At 40.4% G+C, this 26,282-nt stretch overlaps 1 protein-coding gene across 1 annotated transcript in view; it reads right to left on the bottom strand.

The window, feature by feature from the left end:
- Positions 1–26,282, bottom strand: part of CARMIL1 (capping protein regulator and myosin 1 linker 1) — a 133,130-nt gene that overhangs the window by 21,741 nt on the left and 85,107 nt on the right. The window contains exons 21-29 of the mRNA XM_079983735.1: positions 24,512–24,684; positions 24,176–24,244; positions 20,395–20,488; positions 19,007–19,105; positions 17,640–17,768; positions 17,332–17,463; positions 14,605–14,780; positions 12,779–12,866; positions 11,313–11,462 (exon numbers count right to left, since the gene is read on the bottom strand). Of these exons, the coding sequence (XP_079839861.1) occupies positions 11,313–11,462; positions 12,779–12,866; positions 14,605–14,780; positions 17,332–17,463; positions 17,640–17,768; positions 19,007–19,105; positions 20,395–20,488; positions 24,176–24,244; positions 24,512–24,684 (1,110 nt within the window). The remainder of the gene's footprint in view (positions 1–11,312; positions 11,463–12,778; positions 12,867–14,604; positions 14,781–17,331; positions 17,464–17,639; positions 17,769–19,006; positions 19,106–20,394; positions 20,489–24,175; positions 24,245–24,511; positions 24,685–26,282) is intronic.

Genomic DNA, 26,282 nt, shown 5'->3' with positions numbered 1-26,282 from the left:
ATTGTTCAAAAAATTGTTAATACATATTATTTAAAAAAAAAAAAATCTCATTATAAACAACAGTAGTACTCATCAGGGAAGAGCTTCAGGTGAAACCCCTAAAATAATCTAGTTCCTACTACTGTGGCAAACACAAAAAAGCCACAGAATCAAAATAGGAAAGGATACAGATTTAGGGTAGGGGGTGGGGGTACCTCTTCTGTAAGCATGATGAGCCTATTCCTATTACAGTGGTGCCCCACAAGACGAATGCCTCGCAAGACGGAAAACCCGCTAGACGAAAGGGTTTTCCGTTTTGGAGGTGCTTCGCAAAACGAATTTCCTATGGCCTTGCTTCGCAAGACGAAAATGTCTTGCGAGTTCCTGCGGGTTTTTTTCCCTCCCCCCCCTTTTCTAAGCCGCTTATCAGCTGATCCGCTAAGCCGCTTAACAGCTGATCCGCTAAACCGCTTAACAGCTGATCCGCTAAGCCGCTTATCAGCTGATCTGTTAAGCCCCTAAGCCGCTAATAGCGCTAATCCGCTAAGCTGCTAATGGGCTTGCTTCGCAATACGAAAAAACCGCAAGACGAAGAGACTCGCGGAACGGATTCTTTTCGTCTTGCGAGGCACCACTGTATTTTGTTGTCGTCTGGGTAACCAGTTCCTGAACCAAAAAGTACAAGTGAAAAGAAACTAAATGATGCTAACCAGTTAATTAGAATCTGAGGTACTTTGGTGTGCAACAATTAGGAGGGAGAACAGGGTCTGATTAAATGCACACAGACAGCCCTCAGTCCCCCTGCCCAAATCTTCCTCCTCACTCCACATGAGTTTCTTTTGTACTGCCTTCCGTTCATGCAACACAACATGTTATTTTATGTTTACAGTTGTTTTCCTGATATTTCCCATGTCAACCCCACCCCCAACACACACACACACTCCGTGTACCCTCCTTGAATCCTGCCTCTGATTATTTCCCCTTCTGGTTTCAGCTAGTCATCAGGATCTACAGCTTCCTGGCTCTTATTACGCTACATTTACGACAATGTCCAATATATTGTTAAAGCCATGCAAAGTAAACAGATAATTAAACAAAAGCCTAAATTGAAGCAATTTCTTTAATGGGCACTGAGAGGAACATTCCTGCTTAGTTAACTGAGCTTTTGATAGCAGGTGGATGGTGGCTATTGGACACGCTCTGCCTGCTCTGAGTAGGATTGAAGAACGTTGTTAGATAGTTGGACTGTAGTCAATGAAGGAAAAAGAAAAGGAGGGCTTGATGAACACACTGTTTCCTTTTGCAGGACTGAATGCTGCCTTAAATATTAGCACTATATCTGGGTGCATGTTCCCTTGTCCACAGCTTGCATATTTATAAAGAAGCAGACATTCCAAGCATGCCAAAGGTCTTCAGTACTGCCTTGTAACAATAAGCCAGACAGTGTAAAAGACTTCCCCTAGAGCTTTCTACTGCTTATGGAAGTGGAGATCATGAAACAATATTATTATTCTAACTGACTAAACCTAAGAGTAGTGGCAAGGCGGAGACAGTGATTGTGTCCTACAGCCACCAGGCTGGAGCAATTAATAACTGTTACACTGGTACACTGATCAATTTGTCCCAACCATACAAAGAAAGCACAGTTTATCTAACTTATTTCATTAATAATTTCTGGCACAAGATCATCTACCCATTTTCTTGGTGACTTTAAATCAATAGGGCAGTTTTAGTTGGTAAAATTGAATGCAAGTAATCTTTTAAGACATGCTCAATGCTGCCATACTAAAAGCTTAATTGAAGATTGCTGAAAACTGCAACTCTTCCATTTTCAGCAAAATGGGATGGAGCAGGGAGGAATCTTGTGTTTACCTATCTATGGCAACTATTATGTTTTGAGTGAATATGGTAATGAAGTGCATACAAGATAATCTATTTTCTACCTAATTAGCATTTTGGTACCTGCAGAAGCTCGTGTTCAAGCCATTTTTTACCTACATATGTTAAGACAGCCTTCTCCAACTCTCCAATGTTCTGAACTACAACTCCTATCGGCCCCTGTCTTCTCTAGCCAATGTTCATGGATGTTGAGAATTGTGACCCAAAACACCCGAAGGCTGCCAGGATGGGGAAAGCTGTGTTAAGACATTCTTCTTAAAAGTTCTGCCCATACAGCTGAATTTGAGTGGCATTTGGTTCAGCAGAAAGATTGACAGATAAGCAGACGCCATTCATACAAACCTAAAGGCAACCCAATTAGTATGATTTTAAAAGATATTTTCATTATTAGTCTACTGCACATTAGTCTAGTGTAATGTAGGATGCATGAGAATGCACATGTCTGCTCAGTTTTCAGGATGCAGTATGAATAGCAAATATTCCATCAAATGTAGGAATTGTAGAACATATATATGATTTTTACAGGTGGCAATGTATATGGGTTTACCCACACCTGCATAACCACTTTTGATAAAATATTTGCATGTGTGATGTGACCGTAACTCTTTTCATAGAGACCACGAAAAGCAGAAACAGTATGCTGAAAGTGATGCAAACCAAACCTTCACAAATTAAAAAGGAAAAGTCCTGCAGCGCAGAAGGAGAGAAAACATGTTCTTCCAAGTACCCAAGTCACACTCCAACTCTAAAGCAAAATGGTGGTGCGCACCACTCCAGACTCCTGTTGTATCCCACTCTATAACAGCTCATGTCACCTGTAGTACTTGTGTTTGTTGCTCCTCCTTAAACCAAAGCCTGGCTAGCAAACGATCAAGAACAGAAACGGAAGTGTAGAATTGCCAGAGGGTGTGGGCATCTGAGGAAAAACTGGCAAGAAACCTAGTGTATTGATTCTTCCACTGCCCAAGGGGAAAAGTAGGGATTTCTGTTATATCCTCTTATAACTGGAAGTGGAAATTACATTTTAACACGTATGGAGAGCTTCAATTTTGGTATTAGGGGGAAACTTTACACGCCATTGCTTAGCATAATTAGACTTGAAATGACTCCAGAAGAAGTTATACACAAACGTTTCCCTGTTTCCGCTGCCTCTGCTCTATTCCTGTTACATAAACTTGCTGAATGCATTTTCATTCAGATCAGATCCAGTCTCTTTTCCTTTTCTCCCTCTCCCCATCAAAGGTACGAATATTGCATGCTTGAATGGCATTTGCCAAGCAGAGACAATGCAGTGCAACTGAAAATAAAATCTATGACAGGAAAACCAGTGCCACAGCTACAGTGGGGTTAGCCGGGGTTATTTTTGCCCTGGGTGAAGTCTCCAGAGGGGCACCTGTATGTGTGGGGGTAGGGGTGTGCCAAACTGGATCTTTGACTCAGGTGAAATAAAGCCTAATTTGCCCCTGGGAAAACCCTACCTTCTGTTCCTTTAAAGCTTTGTTTTCAATAAATTGATCTTAGCATTAATGCACAACTGATTCCAGATATTTTCTTAGCCATTAACTAGTGCTATGTGAACATTATGCTTGGTATTGTTCTCATGTCTTCTGAGGGATATTTCAAATTCGCCACACATTATGCTGGCTGGAACGTCTTGTAAAATCCAACTTCGCTTCCAAATTGTCACCTGTTTCTCTTAATAGCTGCACACTGACGGTACGGCATTTCCTCCAACAGATTAGTAAGGCACTACAGAAGCAAATGGAGCAAGAAAAACGAAGTAGGTAAGAAACAGCAAAGCTTAAAACAAAAATACTTACACTTGTACAGCAGAGAGTCTCCATGCAGCCAGAAGAGAAAGATAAAAGAATATGAATGGGCAGAAGATAAAGCAAGAGCAGTTTCAAGGGAGAAGAGTAGGGAGAAGCAAGCAGTGCTGAAATTTGGCAAATAAAAAAAAATATTGAAGCAGAAATACTGAAGCAAAGATAAGCAGAAGATACAAACCTTTCACATTAAGGCAAAATGAGAACAGATTTATATCAGGTGCATATAGATGTGAAACAGGGAAGCTCTCTCTGTGCTTTCATTTATGCTTTATTACTATTCCCTGAAGAGGTGAAGATGACTAAAAGGGGCAGGGGAGCATGAAGACCTCCAGTGTAGAACCTCATGCACTTTCAAAACATTTGAGGATCTTGATTTTTAATTGAAATAATGTAAGTTCCTGGCTCAGATGACTGAAGGGCCAATAGCTTCTTGAACCTGAAATTATTATTATTCTTTATACTGCAGCACAGTTCAGTGTTACATTTCAAACATCTGGGAGAAATAGACGCTTGGTAGAAGACATCCTCTTCTGGTCTATGTCCAAATCATTACCAGAGTTAACATAAATGAACAATCAAACAGAGAAACCTCCCAAACCTATGTGTGTTATCCAGAAGAGAGTTCAATGGAGATTATTCCCAGGTAAATAAATACAACTATACAATGGTTTTAATCGCAGTAACAGAAAACAAACAAACAAACAAACAAACCATGTTCCTCCTTATTTGTAAATAATGCATGTGGTATGAATACTAATGTTTTCACCAAATTACATGTATGTTGCATTTTAGTTTTAACACAAGGATATTTATTTTAAAACGGCTATCTAACAGAGCATACAAGTAGGGGTGGAGGGGAAAAGCAAGTTCCTTCAGCATTTGCAGAGGAATTTTACGTAACTTCCTTAACATTCTCAGTCGCAAAAGGATTATCCTAAATAATTTTATGGAATGCTAATATAGCATCTGGTTCACTGTATGTAGTACAACATACTTCACTGTAGTTCAAAACATTTCAGAGTAAAACATTCCTCTTTTGGGAGATTGAAAAGCTTACAAGTTCATAAAATTGAAACAGACCTTATTCTCAAACAAACAAACCCTCCAAGAACCAGCTTGAGACAGAGTAAAATTATATTCTCTCCATATTTGTGTCAAACACCTGCAATTTCATGGAATGCTATACACATATAATTTATCATCTGGTTCACTGTATATAGTCCCTCTTCCTATAACTAAGACAAAGTGAAATGGTTTAGGAAATATTATTTCACTTTTTTGTTTCGACACACGCCTGACATCTAGATTAGAACAGAATCATTTTGAGTTCATTTCTATCCTCTGCTGAGCAGGCAGGACACAATACACAGCTCGGAATGCTGCTGCAAGTGTTGGGAGCTAACATCATACTATTTTAAAATTTATGAATGGATTTTTATCCTGTTCTTCATGCCATAGCCCTCCCAAGGACGCTCTCAAAATTAAAACAATTTAAACAGTTAAATACATTATACCTTATCTGCTCAAATCAAAAATCAGCAGCAGTTAAAACTCCTGGCACACAAGACTTCAGCCAAAGAGAGATTGAAACAAGTATTTCTTCAGAATCCATTTAAAGGCAAATAAAGATGGGATCGTACACATCCCTGTAACCAAAGAATTCCATAGGTGTGGGGGCCACCACCCAAAAGCTCCTCTTGCTAGTCTCATCCACTGGACTGGTGGAACTTTCCAATAAGCCAGAGATGTCATCTTTGAAGTCAATCTTAAGGCTGGGCAAGCTAACATAGGTATGGTTGGTGCCTTTGCTGAAGCCTTAGTGCAGGTGGAAAAGTCTTAATTACATATACAGAAACTTTGTATACTTCAGAAGAGGAGAGAAGGTTGCCGTTTGTCTCTTGCATCATTCTATGCCTATGGTTCTAAATTGACAGAGTTTTGTTCCAGCTAGTAGCTGTAAGCAGAGGATTTCCCTTTAATTTTAGATGGAAATGGAATGTGCCATTCTTGTCTCACCCACATTGAAATACGTGTTTCTGCTTGGGCAGGAAGAGCCATAGAAGGCTGCTCAGAAGGGAAGAGGAAGGCAAAACCTTTCCTTACTTTTATTAGACTGAACAGCTAAATACTAGTGTGTTAAACACCATGGCAGCAAGATGCATGGAAAAACATTCCTCTTCAGGTATCATTTTACTAGCTTACTTGCTGCTAGATCCAACAGTTGCTCCAATACCAGTCACAGAACATCTGAAGTCTACTACTATGAAAGTTGCTGCCACACTGTCATTAGCAATGTAATGTCTGAAGAGCCTGGTTGTTGTTTTTTGGCAGGTTTAGCTATCACACAACTAAGGGTTGCATCCAGATTGTACAATGTTCCTAGGCATACGTCCTGGCTTTAAAACTCTGTGTCTGAGCGTTGCTGAGGTTTTTTTTGGTCCCAGAGCTTTCCCCAGGAAAACCCACGTTTTACCACTGAATCACAGCAAATGGCAACTGGGTTTTCTGCAGATAGCCATTTACTCCAATTCCGCAGTAAAACAAGAGTTTTCTGGGGAAAGTTCCGAGACAAAAAACAGCAGCAATCTGCTCGAACACGGAGCTTTACAGCGGGGGACCTGTGTCTGAAAAGTGTGGAAGCAAAAGGAGGTATGGATGAGCTGCAAGAGAAGTATGATAAGCACTAAATTATGCCAGAGCACCGCGCAATAGCTCAGCTTACCATACAATAATCCACGACTGAGTCTGACCATTGTTGGTTTAAGAGTTCACCTGCAAGTCAACTCCACAGAGCAAAAACAAAAATACTTAAATATCCTGTTCAACCTTACAAAGCTACTTCAACTACAACACTAACAGCACCAAGCCTGTATCCAACAGTAAAAGACAAATTCTTAATTTATAAAGTAGCCTTTAGAGAGAATCTTCTTCCTTTCCTTAAGTCTGGACATTAATTCTGTGCCAGTGCCGTGTGAAGATTGCACAGTCATAAAGAAGATGAAAAAACGCACACTTGCCTCTTCTCTTCAGGCAGGTTATGATTTAGTGCTGAAATCGAAGTGAATGAACCATGAAATACTGAGAAAGAATAATGGAGAGTGATCTATATTTAGCACCTAAGTGTGAAGTCTCCAGGCAAATTGGAGTGGTCTGAACAGCCTAGGAAACCTGACCAAGGGCTAAACTAATCATGAAAGACATTAAAAAGAGCATGTTGAGAGCAATACTAAAAACAAAAAAACAAAACCCAGTACATAAAACATCAGAACAAAGTGTAAGTAAGCTTGCTCAACATTAGAGCAATCAAAGAGTCTTAATTAGCATTTGAAACTCTGTGGTATATTAAGCAGGGATGCTCTTACAATAGGAAGTCAAATATCCTTTAATGCATATTTGAACACACCAAGATCTGCAGTGCAAATCCCAGGAACAAATTTGATTATGGCAAGATTCATAAGATGTTTCAGAAGGTAACTCTTTCCCCTACTGATAGGATGAGGCTGGGTGCCTTTCATCACAGACTAATTTTAGATTTTCTCTCAGTCCTTTTGCTGCTATGCTCAGGGTGGGAGCATCTCCTGGAAATTACTTCAAATGTTTTTCTTGAATTCTTGGACTCAAACAGGAGCCAGATCTCTCAAGCTTGCACCAGAAGCAAAAGCTCCTTACTGGAAATGCAAGCAGTAGCTTGAAAATTTTAAGTAGGAGATCATCTGTTTAAGCTTGAACTGTTATTTGCTTCTCAGAATAATTTCTACCCATTTGAACACTCCCACCGTCACACAGAGAAATCTTTGAAGTAAAAATACAATGCTGATATTGTTACTGCATTAACATTAAAGACACAACAACCATAGATCAGACCAAACAACATAGTTGTTCTTGTATGGCTATTATTTCAAAAACTATTGGGGCACAATCCTATGGTCCCCCAGGAAGGTGTTCCAGGGATCATGGGTTTTTCAGATCCCCCTTTCTGATGTTGGGGAGAGAGATGTCTACCCTCGAGAGGGAGATTTGATTTCCTGGCTATGGAAAGATAATACTGAGAAGTATATGAAGGCAAATGTCCCCATCTTTCTCTTATGTGTATCGCTGAGCTTTTAAGAGGGAACAAGAACTGAAGCAGATTTGAAGCCCTTCTCTGGCAAAACCCAGTGCTAAATCATCCACTCTCATTAGCTTCCACTAGAAAGATTCTAATTTGCAATATTATTGTCAGGGGTTCAGGAGCAGAGGCACGGGGAGGAGAGGAGATGGAGAGCGAGGGGGAAGAATCCGAGGGGAGCGTAGGAGAAGAGGACAGTGGACCGAGGGAGTCCATGAGCCTCTCCAGCGAATCGGAAGATTCACAGAAGGGGGCGCCAGTAGCCAGGGGTAGGGGGTTCCCAAGGGGAACGCCCCAGGAGCAAGGGGGCAGCAGGGACTCCCAGAGCAGTAGTTGGAAATCAGGACCAGCTTCCCCACCAGAGCAGAGTGGGGGGGAAGAGTCCCAAGGATCGGGGCCAGTGCATTCCCCACCAGGGAGAGAAGATGAGGCAGGGCTGACCACACCTCCATCGGAGAGTCAGACAACGGAGGGGAGGTCAGATCCGGCCAGTATCCCGGAAGAGGGAAGCAGTGACAGAAGTAGTGTAACGGTCAGGAGGAAGGTCACTGGGTTGGCGCGAGAGGCAAGTTCAAATGTACAGGAGCGCGGGACAGCAGAGAATGAGGATTGGGAACCGGGTCCTAAAGCCCGCCGGAGGGAGGGGGAGGAGCTAAGCGACTCAGCGTCGGAAGAGTCCAGAAAGGGCAATGCCCCAGCGGGCAGGAGGACCCAGAGGAGGAGAGAGCAGCGTAAAAGGTGGAGCAGGGCTAGGATCTTAAACTGGTGTCATAGGGGAGGAGACTCAGACGGTACTTCGCCGGTCTAGGCTTTAAGACGTAGAGCTGCGCGCTGCGGCTTTGAAATGGAAACTGAACCTCAATAAAGACTTTTGTACATAACGACAGCCTAGCGTTGGTCCTCTGTGAGCTGGGACCTAGAGGCAGCTCTGACAATTATGCTTTCCTTTTTTCAAACTTTTTTTTTTAAAGTTGATCTGTCAGTTAATGCAGACATACCAACCACTTTAATTGTAGTTTGTCATACAAAAGAACATAAGAGTCTGCTGGTTTGGGACTCTTGATTCCACTGTCAATGAAAACCACACATTCCTAAGTAAACAGCTCATTCAGAGTTTTGCAGATGTAGCGATCACTTTGGCCCACGAGTACCTTATAACTTCTGATGGTAGCTGAGATGTATGTAAGGGGAGGAGCCATTGCTCAGAGGTACAAGCATGTGGCTTGCATGCAGATGGTCCCAATTCCAGAGGACTATAGCAGAAAATATTTCATGTGCCAGGGTTGATGAGGAATTCTGTCCAAGGATTTATCAATCTAATTTATATCCTACCCTGTTCCCCAAAGGACCACCGGGTGCCACACAACAAATGATAAAACAAAAAATCATTATGAAAACAAATCTGATACAGATGCAAACTGGGAAACATACTAACTTAAAATACTTGTTGAAAGAGGACAGTCTTCAGTAGGTGCTAGAAAGACAACAGAGATGGTGCCTGTCTAAATAGCCAAGGGGAGGGAATTCCAAAAGGTAGGTGCCGCAACACTAAAGGACTGATTCCTACATGTGCTGAACAGACTTCCTGATAAGATGGAATGTGCAGGCAGTCCTCACCTGTACAGGCCAATGATAAATTGAGCATACAAGGAGGGAAATGATCTTGTAGGTGTCCTGATCCTGAGGTATACAGAGCTATACACACTAAAACCATTGTCTTGAGCTTGGTCCAGTAGCCAATTGGCAGCCACTGCAATTATTTCAACAGTAGAGTAATGTGTTAGTGATATCCTGTTCCTGTAAGTGGTAGAACCACTGCATTTTGCATTAGCTGCAGCTTCTAGACCAGCCTAAAGGGCAGCCCCACACAGAGAGAATTGCAACAATACAGTCTTGGACAATGCTGCTCCAGCTATTCAGGTCCAGACATGGCCATAACTGACTTACCAACCAAAGCTGGTAGAAGTCACTCCTAGCCAATGAGGTCAGCTGAGCCGCTGGCAACGATGATGAATCCAGGAGACCTCTAGACGATGAACATGCTATTTCAAGGGGAGCACAACCCCATCCACAGAAGGCAATTAACCAATTATCTGGGCTCAGGAACCACCCACCCACAGCACCTCCGTCTTGTCAGAATTCAGTGTTTATTCCCCACATCCAGCCCACCACAGAGTCCAGGGCTTGAATGGCCTCTCCTGATTCAGATGTTACAGAGAAGTAGAGTTGGGCATCATCAGTGTACCTTCACCCAAATAACCTAATGACTTGAGCAATCTTTTGTCAAACAAAGCTTAATGGTCTGATAGTGTGAGTCAGTAGAAGACTGTTTTAGAAAGTATGGCCAATATTGTTCTATAGCCAATGCATTTTAAAAAATATATTCTTAAATTTGTAATTATGGTCAACAAACCACTGCCAGCTGCCCTTATTTGATTTTGAACTCTGATACAATTGCCAAGACATCTATAGGTAGGACATTTGGAAAAATAAGAGCCATGAAATAAAGCAATGACAGGCAGTTATGCCCCTTATTTACAAAACCGCCTACAAGAGCTAGTTAGATAACATGTACCATCAATAATGCAGCATGCAGAATTCATGCTGCTTGCTGAATGAGTTATTTGATTATTTTGACCCAGTTTAGCTCTGTATAAAAGATCAGTCTCTAGTGTACATAATAAATAATCAAGAGTCTTGCAGTACCTTGAAGACTGAGATATTTATTGTGCCATAAGCTTTCATGTAGTAAAGTCCACTTCATCAAACAAAATGTTATTCTCAGTTGAAAGGCATGTATGTGCATGTGTGTGCATATGCACAAACACTGGACAGAAATGAAAAATGTGTACATCACAACTCCCTTGAGAAAGGTCACTTAAGTGTCAAGACTCAGCTGCCATACTTGAGCTATCTACTGAGCAGAAGAAAGATTCACACACACAATTTTCAGTTTCCTTAAAGTCATGAACAAAAGAAATCCATATAAACAAAAAAGTCTGAGCGAGGGGCTAAAAGGATCTATACTATTTGTAAGAACAGATTGCCAATACATTCATAATAAGCCTTGGAACGACAGCAGCAGCAACCAAAACCCGCCAAATGTCTGCCACTAAAATGAGCATATAATAAAAATGCAACCATAGATAAAGATAGCTCAATGGCTACCTGGGTGGAAATTTCTGTGCTGACAGAAGCAACAGTTTGCTGCTGCGGAATGGCTTGATTTATTGAGGTAATCATTCCCTGGGTACTGCCAGTCACTTATAGAGAGGTAGCAGCATAGCACACACTAAAAGATACCATAAAAAGATAACTAAAAAAAATAAAAGTGAAAAGGAAGGGAAAGTGCTACCTTTCCTTTTGTCTGCAATGTTTCTTGGACAAATGTTTCCCACACCATTCATATTTACTAGCTCAATTTTTTCAATAACAACAAGCAGAAGTTTAAACGAACTAGAATGCCGAGATCTAGACAAGGGCAAAAGGTGTCTTACCATGCATGTATCTAGGTCTTCCAGACGTTCGATTTCAGTTAGCTCCTCAACTGTGATGATGGAACGTTTCGCAGGTTTTTCCTCTGCTAGTTCAATATCTAATGATTCCTGACTGGGAAGGGGCTTGCCTCGCCGGGTCAGATGATCAGCCTAGAGGAAAGGTTGAAATAGGAGAAAGTGCTCTTAGTAAAAATGAAACACTGGTCAAAAAAAAAAGTTTGATGCAAAGAGCAAGAGTCAACTCAAGAGCCCTTCACAGAGCAACTCCTCCCAGAACTGGACAGGGCCTTGTAGGAAATCTAGTTCACACCCACCTCCGTGCAGGAAATCCAGAACTAGAGCATTTCCCAGAGATGATTGTCTGGCCTCTGCTAGAAGAGCCCATTATCCCGCCAGGTAATTGGCTCCTTGCCAAACAGTTCTTAACCTCAGGATGTTTCTCCTTATGTTCAACAGAATCTACCCTCCCGCAACTAAAGCCCATTATATTTAGTCCTGGGAGCTCTCTCTGCAACAGAAGAGAAGACGAGTTTGTCCTCTTCCAAACAACATTCTTCAAGTATCTGGTTTTCCTACATTCTAGTCAAAGATCTGAACTCTTGAGCAACAATTCTCTGACTATATAACAGAGATTACAGAGGGTTGAGGATGTATGCCACATGACAAGCCTGTTTTTAAATGCATATCCAGTTGAGTCTTTGTCCCTTTCATCCTCATTCACATTGCTACCTTACTAGTATCAATTTACACAGTATTATACAGATATTTTGTCCATTATGGGTGTTAGGGACACTGTGGTAGCCATTTGTGTAACTACAACGTGTTACACAATCCTAATTGCAATTACACAATCCTAATTGTTACACAGGGACGCAGGTGGCGCTGTGGGTTAAAGCCTCAGCGCCTAGGACTTGCCGATCGAAAGGTCGGCGGTTCGAATCCCTGCGGCGGGGTGTGCTCCCGCTGCTCGGTCCCAGCGCCTGCCAACCTAGCAGTTCGAAAGCACCTCCGGGTGCAAGTAGATAAATAGGGACCGCTTACCAGCGGGAAGGTAAACGGCGTTTCCGTGTGCGGCTCTGGCTCTGGCTCTGGCCAGAGCAGCGATGTCACGCTGGCCACGTGACCCGGAAGTGTCTCCGGACAGCGCTGGCCCCTGGCCTCTTAAGTGAGATGGGCGCACAACCCCAGAGTCTGTCAAGACTGGCCCGTACGGGCAGGGGTACCTTTACCTTTACCTTAATTGTTACACAATCCTAATTGCAATTATAATTTGATTTCTGACCTGTCCTTCACCCTAACGTTGTTGGGTGGATTATAATTAAAAATATAATATTAAAGAACAGTTTGGGAAAAAACAGATGGGTATAATTTTGGAAGCTACAGTGCAGGTGAGTGCAACGTAACAGGCAAATCATGCTGAGCTGTTATAAATATCTTGAAATACTCAGATCTGTGTCAGCACTCACCAGTTTATGATGGCAATGTGACAATGCGTCAAGGATCTCATCTACGATTCGGTCTGAGAGAAATGAGGCCACTGTCAACTTCACTTCACTGTGTGAAAGTTGAGAATAAGAAAATGAAAGCTTAATTCACACAAGAGTTTCCATTATTCTTTACATTACTGGCTGTATGATGTAAAAGTTACAAAGATCTCAAAATTTCTCCAAGGAGAAATGTATGAATGTGCATGCAGGAACAGAGGACATTTAATAATTATTATTAATATTATGAAAATACACAAAATGCCACACACTCTTTCAGCAAATATGATGAATTATTTCTATCACAAAGAACCAGATATATTTCTACCTTGTTCCTATCTGTCCATTTGCAAAAAAATAAATAAAAATAAGAATAATTTATTCCTTCCTTCTGCGATACCAATCAGCACCATTATATGGTTGTAAATTGCACTTATTACAGTGCAGTGTGACAACAACAGAAGTATTTACACTACAAGGCTGGAACTTCTGGAAGTGTTATGTTGATGTTGTCTCAGGGGCCATTTCAAAGATCTGGCACTCTATATAGATGGAGTGCCTTAAATAACCCACACAACAACCAATGTTGATACATGACATAGTTCATGCAATTATGCCACTGCATAATGTGACATCAGTTCAGATGCATGTGTGCCATTGGTTTGTACCAAGCTGCAAAATGTGAGAACAGAGTAGGAACGTATGGCACTTCTGAGCCATGGATGCTTAACAGCTATGTGGGGAGCACAGTTAGGCTGCCCTGGTTTCCTTGCAAGGTTGCTGTGACATCTGCAGTGGTCCTGACCATTGTATCAATAGAATTTGATTGTAAACTTTTTTTAAAAAACTGATGAATTTGCAATTTTGTTACAACTTATCTCAGGGCTTTTGCTTTTGTATTAAACAAGAAGATATAAAACAGAGGCTAATTGGTGTAGTAAATAAACCAGGTTACATAGAGTACATGGACAGTAAATCAATATTTCTTTTGCTGATTTGCACTCTGTAGAGGTTTTATAGGAAACATTTCCTTTCCAAACTGTGTTCATCATCATTTTATTTGTGAAAAGGTGTATCTGGAGTAGAGATTCTAGGGGATTTCATTCAGTCTGCATTTAAGGTACCAGCCTGAGTTGCATTTGCCAATATACAGATTGGAATGCATTATCTTTTGGTTTTCACACTTCCCTGAAGTTTGTGATATAGCTCTCAGCTAAAAAATAAAGAAAAAAATGCCTACAAAAATAATGTGGGGTTTTTTTTTGCAGTTTTTTTTCCAAATTTCAAGACTGATGTGGATTCAGAATGAAAGGGATATATAAATGAACATGTGTAAAATTGACACAGACCGTAAATACATGGTTCTACCCATCCCTAATCTGGAAGCCCCCACCTCAATGGTGATAGCCAACAATTTTCAAGAGATCAAACTAATGAATCATATTTAAAAATCAAATAATGAAATTAATTGTATTCTTCATTAACTGTGGCACCATAGCCTGAACCTCAATTTCTATATGTGTTGTATAAGACCTTAGTTCTGTGTCAACAAAACATTCTAATCAGAAAACAATAAACCAGTATGTCTGTTAGGACTTTCTGGACCATGAGATGAGCCAAGAATCAAACACATGGAAATCCAGGGCATAAGTGTTTGACTTAAGGGAGGTAGAAACAAACTAAGTCTAGAACCGCTGGTATTCCCCATTTGCTGTTGCAGGGACAGGTAGATGTCTGTTTTTAACACTATACAATTTAAATATGTGCCACTGAATCCACAGACGAATCGAGAAATCATACCAACTTACCTAATTTTATTACGAATGTCAATGCCAGACTGCTCCAAGAGAACGTTTTTAACAAATGTCCGTGGAATGGAAATCTTTTCAGTGCCTGACTCAATCAGATCTTGCCTTATGTGTGCTTTCTTCATTGCACTTGGACAGAGATTTTCTGCTGCATCAACCATAGACTCAAGCAGTGTCTGTTGCACAAAGTGAAGGAAGGCAAACTTTTTCAAGAAACCATCTGAAATACTGAATGTGCTGCTTTAATGCTAAGGCCTGGTGATGTGCAACTCGCAAATTATGAAGAGTCATCAAATTAAGTGCCAGTTCCTACAGAAACTTTCTTCTACCATGCAGTTTATCCCTAGGCAGATTCATATGAGAACGTCTTTTGAAATTACCCAACATATTTCTAGCATGAATTGTGATACCAGCTCTAGATAACTTCAAGTTTGGGTGTTGGCAGCAGTTGAATAAGATCTACACAAATCTTAGCAGGAATTGATTGCAAAAATGAACAAAAAGGAGGAGCAACAATGTTTTTAATTGAATGTAAAATACAGAAGAGGACATGATATTTAATCAACACTGATCTGCTTCCGGCTAGACATATGAATGCTAATTCAGTTGCTTCAGTATTAAAGGGTTAGTAGTGTAAGTATAGACCTCTATACCATTACCTATAGCAAATAGTGACCTGTTTTAATTTTTTTAACAGCTGTCTACAATAAGGAATTTGAGTTTAAGCAGAATGCACTGCAATCTTAAGCAGCCAGATATTGCTCTCTTACATGGAATGGAAGATCTCAGTAAAAATCTGAATAGTGGCTTTGTTTCTAATAACTCCAAGATCAACCCCCCCCCCAAAAAAAAAAAACCCCACCATTGAAGCCTGATCAAATAATGAACAATGATAGCTCAATACGGTGGGATTAAGCACATCTATGAAGTTTGCAGATCAGATTACTTGAAATTGACTTTGGTAAAATGGAAGTTGGAAGAGAAACTGAAATACTTTGGATGCCAAAAGCAGTTCTGAATTTACCAAAAAAAAAAGTGGTTAGGTTTTTCTAATAAAACAACTTTATAGCTAAACATAATGGTGGCACTTTAAAAATTAAAAAGGGTCAAGCAGCCAACCTGAAGAAGCAGGTGATGGGGTGGTTTGAGTAGCAAGACTGACAGCAGAGCCAGCATTTGATTCACAGGGTTAAATGTCTGTCATTTCAGTTGTGCGGTCAGAAGAAAGCTGAACTCACTAGGAGATCCTAGTTTTGCAACTGTAGCTTTTCACATTCTCTCACATACTAGGCTTGGATGAAAGGCTTGCTCTCAAAGGGTTATTTCTTCGGCGCTGCATTGGCTAGGATTTCATCAAGTTATACATGGTCCGCTTTGGTGGGGGGAGGCTGGAAAAGAAGGTCTTTCCAACTCTATGGCCGTGTTCAGATGATGAACAAGTTGACACCAGAGAGTAACCCGTTAGGTTCCTCTAATTTAGAATTTTTTTTATAGCAAAGTGGTGTTTCTATAGTTCTTCATTACCTTCCCACTGACTGAGGCATTTTCTTTTTTTGTGTCTTATGAGCAGAAGTCCAATCTGTAGCTTTAGAGCTGCTACTAAGTTCACAAATACACTAACACAACAAGCAGTTGGAAGCAGAAGCCATTGCAGGAGAAATTCTAACACTCTATGTGTGATGATTATGCTTCCCCACAGATAACCCTGATGGTGACAATTTTCCACTGAATTTTAGGCACTGCTTTTTTCACAATGGACTAGATGCTGCTTACCTTCTCCTAATAATACTTCCAAGGGCTGATTGCAACAACTAACACCGCTGGGCATTATGATTCCCTTTTAATATGGCATGATACATTCTCCCTAACTTAGTTTTATTCCAAGTATTACTACTCTTGTTGGATTTTTTTAAGGCAGTGAAATAAATTACAGCAAGGGTGGGGAAACTTTGGACCGTGTGCATGCTGGGTCGTTTTTGGAAAGTCACGGCAACCTGCTCTACATACCAGACGGCAGGTAGGTATGGGCAAGTCTTCAAAGGAACAATTGAGAACTTGAAGTCCTGATTGTTCCTTTGCTGGAGCACAGCACACTCCCACTCGCTTCTCCTTCCTTGCACTTCTCTTTGAACCTCCAAAAACTAGACGTTCCCTTTCCAAAACAGTTTTGAACTGCTCTTAAAACTTCATATTTTCTGTAGTTTAAGGAGCCACACAGGACTGTTTGCAAAAGGGCAGCCCTGTGCTGAAATTTGAAAAATCCTGAAAATCGGGGCATCAAAGCACAGCATCACCTGATGTCACTCTGACGTCAGGTGATTGACAGGTGGGTGGCTTTCAGCCCTCCATGCACCACCATTTGCAGCAACAGAAGCAGATAAGTTCTATGCTTAAGATGACTTTTTATTTCCTTGTTAATTATGCTGTTTTAAATGTGCATTTTATATTTGACTTCCTTCAGTAATGTTTTCTTCTGAAACTTTTTTATATGTGCTTTCTGTTAGCTGACATACTTTGTACTGTTTTATTTTATTTCTTGAAGGTAACATTTTCATTTCCACTTAATTATGTTGCTTTGAAGGTATACTTTATATCTGACTTCCTTCAGTAAAGTTTTACTCTGAATTATTGTATTTGAAAGTTTTAACGTGTTGTAAACCGCTTTGCTTCCCCCGCCCTTTAAAATATAAAGTGGTATAGAACTGAACTGAAAAATAATAATAATACCTTGAGTTGATCATCAACGACTCTGGTAACCTCCCCAGCCATTGATTCCAGTGTCTCCTGGATTGGGTTGGATAATGAACCATTTGCTCCTGCCCATGAAGGGCCACCAAGATGATACAGATTGGGCAGTAACTGTAAAAATTATTGCAACAAATTAACTCAAATTAATCATTATCTACAGGGTCCTGTTAAGCAGGTAAATGTAAATAATATATATTTAAAAATACTTAATCTACATTAATGTTTTAATAGTGATTTATTCTATTGGAATTAGTACGCCAGTAACATAAAAGCCTGGCACCACTTACAGTTTTTGAGTTCTTCGCATCTTTCATAAGTCTTTCTGCCGATTTCAGATCTTCCTGTATTGTATCAACACCACAGTTTCTTAAAGAGTTGATATGGTCTTGCACTTTGACACATATTCTGTCGATCATCTACACAGAAACAGAGCGGGAAGAAAAGATAATATTAGCAACTGTCAGAAAAGCTGTAAAACATTATCATTTCCAGTGTTCTGGGTAACCTTATGGGGGCAACATGACGGCCAAAGGCAAAAATGGGCAGAGCAAGATTAATCCAGAATGTGGCAGCTAGACTAGTGACTGGGAGTGGCCGCCAATACCACATAACACCAGTCCTGAAAGACCTACATTGGCTCCCAACATGTTTCCAAGCACAATTTAAAGTGTTGGTGCTGACCTTTAAAGCCCTAAACGGCCTCTGCCCAGTATACCTGAAGGAGCATCTCCATCCCCATTGTTCAGCCTGGACACTGAGGTCCAGCGCCGAGGGCCTTCTGGAGGTTCCCTCACTGTGAGAAGTGAGGTTACAGGGAACCAGGCAGAGGGCCTTCTCGGTAGTGGTGCCTGCCCTGTGGAATGCCCTCCTATCAGATGTCAAGGGAATAAACAACTATCTGACTTTTAGAAGGCATCTGAAGGCAGCTCTGTTTAGGGAAGTTTTTAATGTTTGATGTATTGTTGTGTTTTTAATATTCTGTTGGAAGCCTCCCAGAGTGGCTGGGAAGACCCAGCCAGATGGCTGGGGTATAAGTAATAAATATCATCATCATCATCATCATTATTATTATACAGCAGTTCAATTTCTACATGTACTCACAGACCCTTCTCTACTCTCCATCCAGGCAAGCAAGAGGCATCATCAGAATTCAAGGACATAACCCAACCATGCAAAAACAGTCAAGAAGGGTGTAAGGCAGAGCTAGTGAGAGATGTGGCCTTGGGGGAGCCCCACGGGTCTGACAGTGATCCTAGGAAGGTCACATTTGGCTCCTGGGTCAATTCTTACTTCAGACTTAGAATGGTGGTTTAGCAGGCGATGGAAAGAATCTGATGTTCTGGAATACGTGTTGGGATCCAGAGTTCTACACATAGTCAGTTCAAATCATACTCTTAGGTTCAAAATCTCCCTCCTCACTGAAGCACCTCTGAAAATATGCTCCACAAGGTTGGGGACCCTTCAAAATAGAAGGTGGGGCAGGAGGTTTTGCGGAGAAATTGGTGAAAGTTATCTCCCCTCCACTTCCATTTCTGAAAACCTTTTCTGTGAGTGGAATTTTACGGAGATCAATTTAAATCCAACCCACTGAAAATTACCATAGTTTTTTGTTTGTTTGTTTGCTTGCTTGCTTGTTTAAGTGAAATGCATTCACCTGCTGTGTTGTGCTAGTAACTATGCCTTGCTGCAGTCTGTATGCTTGTTCCTGTAGATATTTTCGGGTCTCATGATTGCGAAGCAAATAGTTTTCTATCTGAGAACAGAAGTAAAAAGTATGTTAGGAATATATGTGCATGAGTATGCACACAAACAGTTAATGTATTTGTTTTTAAAAATCGAGTGAGAAAAACAATGAAAGAAATGCAATTTCACACAACTGATACAAAATGAGTAAACGAGATTGGATCAAAAATGAGTCAAAAGAAAAGGAGACTCCTATTTGAGGCAGGGAAAGTATTATTATTATTAATTTATTAAATTTATATACCGCCCTACACCTGGAGGTCTCAGGGCAGTTCACAGCAAATAAAGCAAAACGTGTTTGCCACCACCAGCTGTTCTGATACATCCCAATATTTAAAGCACAAAACTCAACAGCCACATTTCTCAGATAATATTGTTAATATTCTCTATATCTGCAGTCACTAGCGATTAGTAAACAGAACATGTACCAATGAAACCAAACATACATGTATTTAGACTGAGGGACAAGGGAAATCCTATGGAAAACTTCAGCAGGTTTCCTTGCATTAAAATGCAATTGGGAATTCCTTAATCCAGTGGATTTAGATAGTAACAGGCACAAGTCATTGGTTCAGTTTTCTCCATGGTGGTGCCTTCCTTTGCAACTTTTGGGTGGGGCCCCAACCACCCAATCATTGGAAATGCGAAATTGTTTTTTTTAATAATTACTAACTGGAAAAGGATTTCTGTTCCGTTGTTTTAATTTGTGTTTTAACTGTAGTAACAAATATTATTTTCAACATTGTAATTACAAATTGTTTTGAGTTTTGGAAACGGAAAAGTAACTAAAAATATTTATAAAATGGGATAAAAGTGGCAATCACCATTATGTCCAATGGTACTTTCCGTTGATTTTCACATATGTGACATCATCGGGGGGGGGGGGAGACAGACGACCCTTTTGTTCCTTAGATTAAGGCAAAATAACTGTTCCAAAAATTAGTCTGTTACCTAGGTGCCTAGGAATACACATGCAAACATACACATCCATTTTATTTGTGTTATGTACCAAAAAATTCTGCTTAATTAGCACTACATGGGACTGTTTACTATTATGCTATTGTTTCTGTTATTTTCACTTCCCACACTTCATTTGGAGGGAGAGTTATTTTCATGCACTTTTTGATATCATAAACTTTGCAACCATACTTGCATGGGCCCCCAGGGTTAAAACACACACACATACACACACCCCTCAAGAATTTTGTTCTTTCAACCATGAAATGACAAGCATTTAATAATATTAGTTTCTTTGCATCTCCCTGTCCATCCCAATCTATAAGTAACTGTAGGCAATACCTTTTGAAGTGCCTCTTCGGTTTTTTCAGGGCTTGTTTTAAGTGCTTGAGAAGCATCATTCACGGGTATAGGCATGAATCTTAATGTATAATTTCTTTTTTTAAAAAAGATGTAGAAAAAAATCAGGTTAGACGGGCACATAGAAAAAACAATTATTTCTAACATTTCTGTAAACTTCGTAGTCCCTTTATGAAATGCGCACATTTTGTTACACACAAGCTGAAACGCTGTATCAATATATAGTTTCAAGGACTACATTCCAAAATGGCTTTAATACATAGCTGAGATGTAAAAAGTGATATATATGGTGTTCTGCATCAGTTTGCAAGTAGACACAAATAAGGGGTGATTCTTACACCCCTTCTGAGAAAATAGATCTCAGACTTTCATACAGATATAGGAAGATAGCTTTACCCATCTAAGTATTTTCTTGAAATCAAACTTTTTGAACAAGGATGCCCAATGAAAATAACAGAGACTGCACAACAGTTGTGTTTCATGGCATATATGAGTATGAATAATAACCACCAAGTGGGGAAAAAAATGACTGTATAGGGAAGTTTTTAATGTTCAATGTCTTACTTCGCTTTAATTTGTTGGAAGCCTACCAGAGTTGGTGGGGCAACCCAGCCAGATGGGTGGCATATAACCAACTAAACAAACAAACAAACAAACACCTGCAAAATAAAATGTGACTGCCCTATATAAGCTTACATTTGGCACAAACACAAAGCTGCTTCACAGTTTTCTAGTTGTTTTTAGTTTTTTTTAAACCATATCTAATGTGAAATATGACTTGCTTTCACCCTTACCATATAAATAGCATATTTCAAGTAACCCAAACAGCTTCATGATTGGCATCTCTCAGTCATTCTTTTGGTTTGTTGGGGATGATAGTTAAAGTTCTGCTTTGACTACTTAAGAATCAGCAGCACTACAGAATCCAAATTTGATGCACCCTTTCCGGCCAAATTCATCCCTCACCAATCCCTGACAGTTATTCAGACCACAAGCAGGGACCAGGTGAGCTGCAGAGGTGGCTCAACAAGCATCCGAGTCAGCGCACAGCTTGAATCTGGTTCAAAATATTACATGCCAAGTGCGCTCTATCTTTCTCATGTCTGCAATGTTTGATCAACCCGTATCGTCCTGTGATCCCCTTGAACAGGTTATTGCATTTTACAGACCCCAATGCAAACAAGACCCCATTTTACAAATCCTGCAGCTCACATCAGGCAAACTGCAACCCTAAAACTAATCTCTCCTTGTCTCTGCAAACTTTCTCCCTCTTAGTTGAGGCAGGGGCCCTTCCTACAGCTGTCTGACTTAAGAGCCTACCTTCCTTCCTTTTGCTTGGTTAATGGCTGGGCCATTATTAAATAACTGTCTCATTAGGACCAGTTACAGATAGGTAGCCGTGTTGGTCTGCCATAGTCAAAACAAAATAAAAAAATTCCTTCCAGTAGCACCTTAAAGACCAACTAAGTTAGTTCTTGGTATGAGCTTTCGTGTGTATCTGAAGAAGTGTGCATGCACACGAAAGCTCATACCAAGAACTAACTTAGTTGGTCTTTAAGGTGCTACTGGAAGGAATTTTTTTATTTTGTTTTGTCTCATTAGGAAACTGGCTTGTGTTATTTCCAGCCCTTGCTAGATCCAGGAATATAGGAGTTTGCTTAAATTCTAACCTTTTACTGAATTCAGAGATCTAGCGGAATCTGACCCCGCCCCCCCCCCCAAAATCCTAACAATATATTTCCAAGGGGAAAAGACAATTCAGGAAATTTAAAATTCAACATCTGAAAGAATAACCAGCATGTATTTTTACCCCTATATTTACTGTTTCATACTGAGTGCAAAATACATGGATAAAATGCAACTGAGCTCCTTGGAGGAACAGCAAAATACAATAAATTACAGTGGTACCTCGTGTTACATACACTTCAGGTTACAGTCTCCGCTAACCCAGAAATAGTACCTCGGGTTAAGAACTTTGCTTCAGGATGAGAACAGAAATCATGCTCCGGCAGTGCGGCGGCAGCGGGAGGCCCCATTAGCTAAGGTGGTACCTCAGGTTAAGAACAGTTTCAGGTTAAGAATGGACCTCCAAAACGAATTAAGTACTTAACCCGAGGTACCACTGTATATGTATTTTATAAAGTAATGCAGGATATATGTTATTTAAAGAGAACAAGCAAATAGGAAAAAAGAAATTTAAGCAGTCTATCAATGTTACTCGTATGCCCAACAGGTGTACTGCTAGCCTATTTAAGTTTTCTGACAACAGATGTAGCAACTAGATATTCCATGCAAATATAAACCACAGAGTTTTCCAGTATAAAAATTTGGAATGAGGGATAACAACCTACTTAAAAAATATGACTAAATAATCCATAGGATTCTGCAGAATTAGCTTGCAAAACTATAGCCCTTTGTTTAATGAATACATGACGTTATCCACCAAAATGTCAGTAACTGTGGGAGTCTCGACCTCTTCCTGTGCTATATATTGACTTATTTTTCACTGCTGTGATCCTAATCTATGTTTGGAGTTTTTGTCTCTTGGATTATAACACATTTCTAAAGAGTTATTTCCCACCCTGCAGCCCTGATACTGTCCTGAAAATTCCAATCATCATAATGCACAACAAGTGGGTTTTTTCATAATTATCTCAACCTGATTCTAGACTTTGCATTTTCAGTCCTGCAGTGCAACCATCAATAAATCACTCCCTATTGAACCAAAGTAATTAAGATGAGAGAATGCAACACTGTTTGTTGTTCTTCATAATGGTTTTCATATTTCTTTAGCAAATATATAACTTCACTGTTACAGTTTGAAAAACTCCCAAACCAATCATTTTGATGCTGTTAAAAAGGAAAACATTGTACTTCTTTTACTCTATTGTTGCCAAAAAAGGGATACTTAAGAAATAGTTTATCTAAAGTAAGGTTAATTTTATAATGCAAAAAACAACTACCCTGATAGCAGAAGAATTAGTTACATTACTTGATCTGCTAAGAAGCATATGGAAGAGAATGTTTTCTAATAAAGATTTTTATTAGTTTTCTAATAAAGAACACACACCCCTCTTAACAAATGTTGACATAAAAGGCTGTCTTCCCCGTTAAGAACTTTGCTGATCACATCTGGGGCCCCATGAAGGAGACAGAAGGTGACCTGAACTTCTATGCTCAGTAAATAAGATGTCACCTTTAGAAAATCATAGCTGTTGTATTACCACCAACATTTCCACTTTCTGTCAGATAATTTCATTCTCAATCTTAAGAGCAGCTCCCCCCTTTTCATTTATCTTGGCAGATGGAAGAGAAGGCACATATTATAAACAGGATGCCAGAGAGTATTTTCCTGTCAAAAGAATGTATGTTGTCAGTCTGTGAAGGGATTTCCTCACCCCAAGTTTGCCACTGATCTCAGTACTGCCAGTTAACTTTTCATTAACTGTGACTTCGACAAGATGGCACCGTTTAAGCATTAAGTGCCTAAGCTGGCCACTTGACTATTTTTTAATTCCACACATTAGAATAGAAAGTGATAATGAATTTGAAAATTGGTAATCAACCAACAAATGTTTTAGTAACAGAGTACATCCATCAGTACAGATGAGAGAATGTAAATATTAGGGATTCCTCTGCCATTCAGACCACGCAGATCAAAATGATTTGTTGTCTATTTTTGCAAAGCAGTATTGTAACATTAGCAACCAAAAATTGGGTCCATCTTTGTGACAATTATAATACACAACTGGGTGGAACTTACTTTTCTAGAGCCACTGCTATATCTTGGAAACCCTGGGCAGAGATATTATTCTTGTCCCATATAACAGTTCTGTTGAGAAAATAGAAATGACACAGGTGCACGGATGAAGTTGTTTTTTAAAACATACAAACAAACAAACAAACAAACAAACAAACACATATTAAAAACTATCAGTAGTAGTGCATTTCCAGTATTTAGAACAGAGTAGATCTGTATGTTTGGTTTGGGAGATTAGACAATATGCAAGAAACTCTTGAACAAAGCATGGGTTATGGCATGCAAGACAGACACCGTTCAAGTTAAGGAAGATGTTATGTTTAAATATGCACATAATACCTGAGTTTGGTGTTTATTTGAAGAGCCTTTGCTAGCATTTTTGCTCCCATGTCTCCCATGCCGTTTCCACTAATATCCACTTTTGTAAGAGATGTATTGCTGCCCAAAGCATTGATGATAATAGTAACCTCCGTCTTCAGCTTGGAATCTGCTAGAGACAGTGACTGCAAGGGCTGCAGAGTAAATAAAGAACAGGCAATATCACTGCACTGCCCCTTAAAGGTAAAGGGTAAAGGGACCCCTGACCATTAGGTCCAGTCGTGGCCGACTCTGGGGTTGCGGCGCTCATCTCGCTTTATTGGCCGAGGGAGCCGGCGTACAGCTTCTGGGTCATGTGGCCAGCATGACTAAGCCACTTCTGGCGAACCAGAGCAGCTCACGGAAACGCCGTTTACCTTCCCGCCAGAGCGGTACCTATTTACCTACTTGCACTTTGATGTGCTTTCGAACTGCTAGGTTGGCAGGAGCAGGGACCGAGCAATGGGAGCTCCCCCCATCGCGGGGATTCGAACTGCTGAACTTCTGATCGGCAAGTCCTAGGCTCTGTGGCTTAACCCACAGCACCACCCGCTTCCCACACACTACTCCTTATGCTAGCCCAAATCATTAGATCAACCGGCAGCACAGTTCTGCACAAGATCAGTTCTTCACACAGGAAGTTCTAAGTGAAATGCTACAAATGTAGAATTTTACACTACAAAAGAGCAATACATTCTATCATATTATTTGGAGCTACTGCAAGGCGCAGGCCTGGTTCATATGATCATCTAAATCAGGCGTGGAGAACCTGTGGCCCTTCAAATGTGGCTGAACTGCAACTCCCCTCATTCCTGATCATTGGCCATGTTGGGTGGGGGAGATGAAAGGTCTAGTTCAGCAGCATCTGGAAGCCACATATTCCCCACCCCTGGGTCCAGACCATGGTGCAGATGGCTGCAAATGAGCTGCAACAAGTTCTGGACACATGAGGTCCCCTTCCCTTCTCCTCGTCTTTTGTGCACATGAGATATAGAGTAAAAAGCTTTAACCTTTTAAAAGGAAAACACACAACTAACAAAACCTAACCCTCAATACATCAGTTGCTAGACATTATAGACAAGAAGAGTGCTGCTGCACTGAAGTCCTGCATGTGGGCTTTTCTTGGGCATCCAGTTGGCCACTGTTAAAAAAACAATGCTGGACTGGATGGGCTACTGGCCTGATCCAGGAGGCCTCATGTTATAACTATGCTATTTTTTTTTTTTTGACAGCATCTAGAAATATAAAATACCCTCTGCAGCTGAATCTGCAGCTCAGTGTCAACACACAAACACAAACACACACAGACATACACATGCTGCAGGAGCTCTCTAGATGGCTTGAAAAAGATTATTTTTCTCTTGCCACCGCTATACAGTAAGATTAAAAACCCAGAGGGATGGCGCTAAGTTGGAGCTTCCCATTATGCAAACTAGGAAGGCAATGCGCTGTGACTACATAATTGAAAAGCCTGTCCTTGACAAAGAAATGTAACCGTTTTAGTTTAAATGACAGCTATCAAATTACTGTTTTAATTCTCCTAATCTCCAAGTGCGCCCTTACTTTATTCGCCACATAATTTAGAGAGCATTAGCTTCACATTAGCCCGGTGCTTGGGAACGGTAGCAAAAGTTTAATTGAGGTGCTTCGTGCTTCTGTCGTAGGTTCTAGCACAAAACCGTAACAGTACAGCTCATCCTTCTGAAATAATAATCAGCTCAGCAATGCTTGTTTACAGTGTGCACGGCAGAGG

This window comes from Podarcis cretensis (genome assembly GCF_951804945.1).
Source record: "Podarcis cretensis genome assembly, chromosome: 7".
In the NCBI taxonomy this organism is placed as follows: Eukaryota; Metazoa; Chordata; class Lepidosauria; order Squamata; family Lacertidae; genus Podarcis; species Podarcis cretensis.
Note: the sequence above shows the minus strand (reverse complement) of the source record. Positions and strands in the feature narration are given on the sequence as shown.